At 38.0% G+C, this 2,634-nt stretch overlaps 1 protein-coding gene across 3 annotated transcripts; it reads left to right on the top strand.

The window, feature by feature from the left end:
- Positions 1-461: 461 nt before the first annotated feature.
- On the top strand, positions 462-2,265 carry LOC112167765. 3 transcript variants are annotated; one of them, XM_024304835.2, is made up of 3 exons: positions 462-662; positions 839-1,549; positions 1,693-2,265. In XM_024304835.2, exons 2-3 carry the CDS (start codon positions 916-918, stop codon positions 1,815-1,817), a joined length of 759 nt encoding a protein of 252 aa, XP_024160603.1. In that variant the 5' UTR covers positions 462-662; positions 839-915; the 3' UTR covers positions 1,818-2,265. The 3 variants fall into 3 exon arrangements, with proteins under 3 accessions (XP_024160603.1, XP_024160606.1, XP_024160604.1); XM_024304838.2 differs by having other exon boundaries at positions 462-683; XM_024304836.2 differs by having other exon boundaries at positions 462-686.
- The last annotated feature ends 369 nt before the right edge of the window (positions 2,266-2,634 follow it).

The raw sequence follows: 2,634 nt of genomic DNA, 5'->3' as shown, positions 1-2,634 counted from the left end.
GCTCAGTTGGCTCATAACAAGAGACTCCAGAATCTGGATTTGGGGAAAAATGTGATCACAAGATGGTTAGATCCGAATGTACTTGAATTATGTTTTTATATCTAAATGATTTTCATTTTATTCGAGGTTTTCATTTTCCGCGAATTTGAGAAGTTGCTGATAAAATTCTCATAAGGTAGCACCTGTTTCATGATTTGGTTTGAATAATTTGGTGAATAAAGATGGCTGCACAGTAAGAAAAATCTGGTCCTAATAATCTTGAGCCTCATTGAGGCCTTATATCATTGCCCGCCCTAGTGTCGTATGTGTATTGAACTAGACTGTTGGAGAAAAAAGAGTGGGAAAGTGAGGTAAGATTTTAACATTAAGGGTATTTATGATATTTTGTCGCTATGTATGGTCATTTGTCAATTATATTAGAAAATAGGATTATATATCAATTTCTGACCAAAAAATATCTGTTTCTCAAAACTTCTAAAAAAATTATTTCAGAAAGGAAAAAAAAAAAAAAAAAGGGTTGGAATGGGATTTGTAGTGATAGGATATCCTTTGTACATAGGTCCAACCCAGTATTGGAATTTTGTTTCTGGGTATTGGTCTGTACTCGCGATCCATCTCTCCGGCTGAGGTTTGACGTTTTCCGTCTCTTTGGTTGATCGGAGGTGCGTCTCCTTCTCCAAATGGTTGTATGTTCTCTCCTTTACTTCTCAATTCTGCCAATTTTTATGATTTTGGAAATTGTTGCTGGTTTGTTTTTCACCTTTTTAGATAGAATTGAAGCGCCTTGATGCACTCTGGCCCATGTATTTTGATTGAATTGTTGGTTTTTTCTGTGCAGATAGAGAGCTCTGCAAATTAATTGATAGGTTAAGTTGAACATATTGTGATGGTGGTGGCCAAATTGTTGTTAACAAAATGAACTTTGGGTTTCTTGGTAATCTCCTTTGGTTTAGAGCCCACCAATCAAACAGTCATCTCAAACCAACTAGTAGTGTCCTTGTTGAACAACCTGAGCGAGCCCACCAATCAAACAGTCATCTCAAATCAACTAGTAGTGTCTTTGTTGAACAACCTGAGCACAAGGCTGGTTTTGATCTCAAGTTGTTGGTTTCCTTTTTCCCATGGGTGGCAGTTGATTCTAAACATAAGAGTCGGACCCCATCCACTATCAATCGCCAGTTGCGAAGGCGTGCGCAACCTCACGCCAAGGTTGCTCCTAATAACTTTTTGCGCTTCAGGCCCTATGTTTCGAGGGTTCCATGGCACACTGGTGTAAGAGGTTTTCTCTCTCAGCTGTTTCCCAGATATGGGCATTATTGTGGGCCTAATTTTTCGAGTGGCAAGGATGGTGGATCTCTTGTTTGGGACAAGCGGCCGATTGATTGGTTGGATTTCTGCTGCTACTGCCATGACATTGGATATGACACTCATGATCAGGCTGAGCTGCTCAAGGCTGATTTAGCATTTCTTGAGTGCCTTGAGAAGCCTAATATGAGTACTAAAGGAGATGCTGGTGTCGCGCTCCTTTATAAGACAATGTGCACCACAGGTTTGCATTCAGTAGCTTAATATCAACATGTGTATAGATTATGTGAATGCCAAACATTTTGTGATTAAGACTTACCATGTTTGATGGGTTGGTGTTGGTGGTCTTCTTTTCAGTGTGATGACAATTCTTCTTTGGCATGTCAGGTCTCAGGAATTTCCTTATACCGTATAGAACTCACCTTGTGAAGCTGACATCAGGACAACCTTTGATTCAATTTGGATGGCTAAGCAATGTTAGATGGAGAGGTTGGAGTTTTCAGAAAACTTGAGATGGATCATGAGGTTAGAGAATTGGTAACTAACAATACACAGTTATTGCCCATTGCGATGGATGGTTTCTTTTCTAGTATTTTATCTATCCAAGTTTTTCTTTGCCAGAGGGAAACTAATGATATCGGGTCTTATTGGGCCTTTATCGCTAAATGGATGCAATGTTCTTGACCTTGTTTAAACTTTGGGAGGTGCCTGAATCATGCATTAGCATTCTTGTATTGTGTGTTGTGCCTCAAGTCTACCGGTTAGCTGGTTTCATAGTATCTGTAAATAATGGACAAGATTTTCTTCTTCTATTTTTTATGCAATGTTCATCAAGTTTCATTGTAGTCTACTTTGACCTGCTTCTCTTAGGCTCATCTAAAATGTAGCAATTCCCCTTTCAAAAGAAAAAAAAAATGTAGCATTTTCTGTGGAATATGAAAACTTACTATTTTAGTAGGATGGCTATAGCACATGCTTTTCTCCCATGTGGTATGAGATGAAAGCCCTCTACCTACCTAGCTAACCGGGTTAGAGGAATTTCTGGGTATCAAGAGAGAGAGAGAGCCAGTTTAGACTATTTATATATGTTACCTGTTTCTTTTCTTTTCTTCTTTTTTCAGCTGCCTTTGTTTATTGTTTAATCTTTCATTTATTTACTTTTTTTTTTTTAAATTTCATTTGTTGGTTTCTGATTTCCTTCACTATAATACAGCAGTGGTTAGTATAAATTTTATAATTGTAAGTTGTGCTGGTATCTTCACTTGAGGACATTGCAAGTTGTTAGCAATCTATTTTTGCAATTGCACCGTCCTCTAAAATCCTTATAGG

Source organism: Rosa chinensis, chromosome 5 (genome assembly GCF_002994745.2).
Source record: "Rosa chinensis cultivar Old Blush chromosome 5, RchiOBHm-V2, whole genome shotgun sequence".
NCBI classification, from domain to species: Eukaryota; Viridiplantae; Streptophyta; class Magnoliopsida; order Rosales; family Rosaceae; genus Rosa; species Rosa chinensis.
Note: the sequence above shows the minus strand (reverse complement) of the source record. Positions and strands in the feature narration are given on the sequence as shown.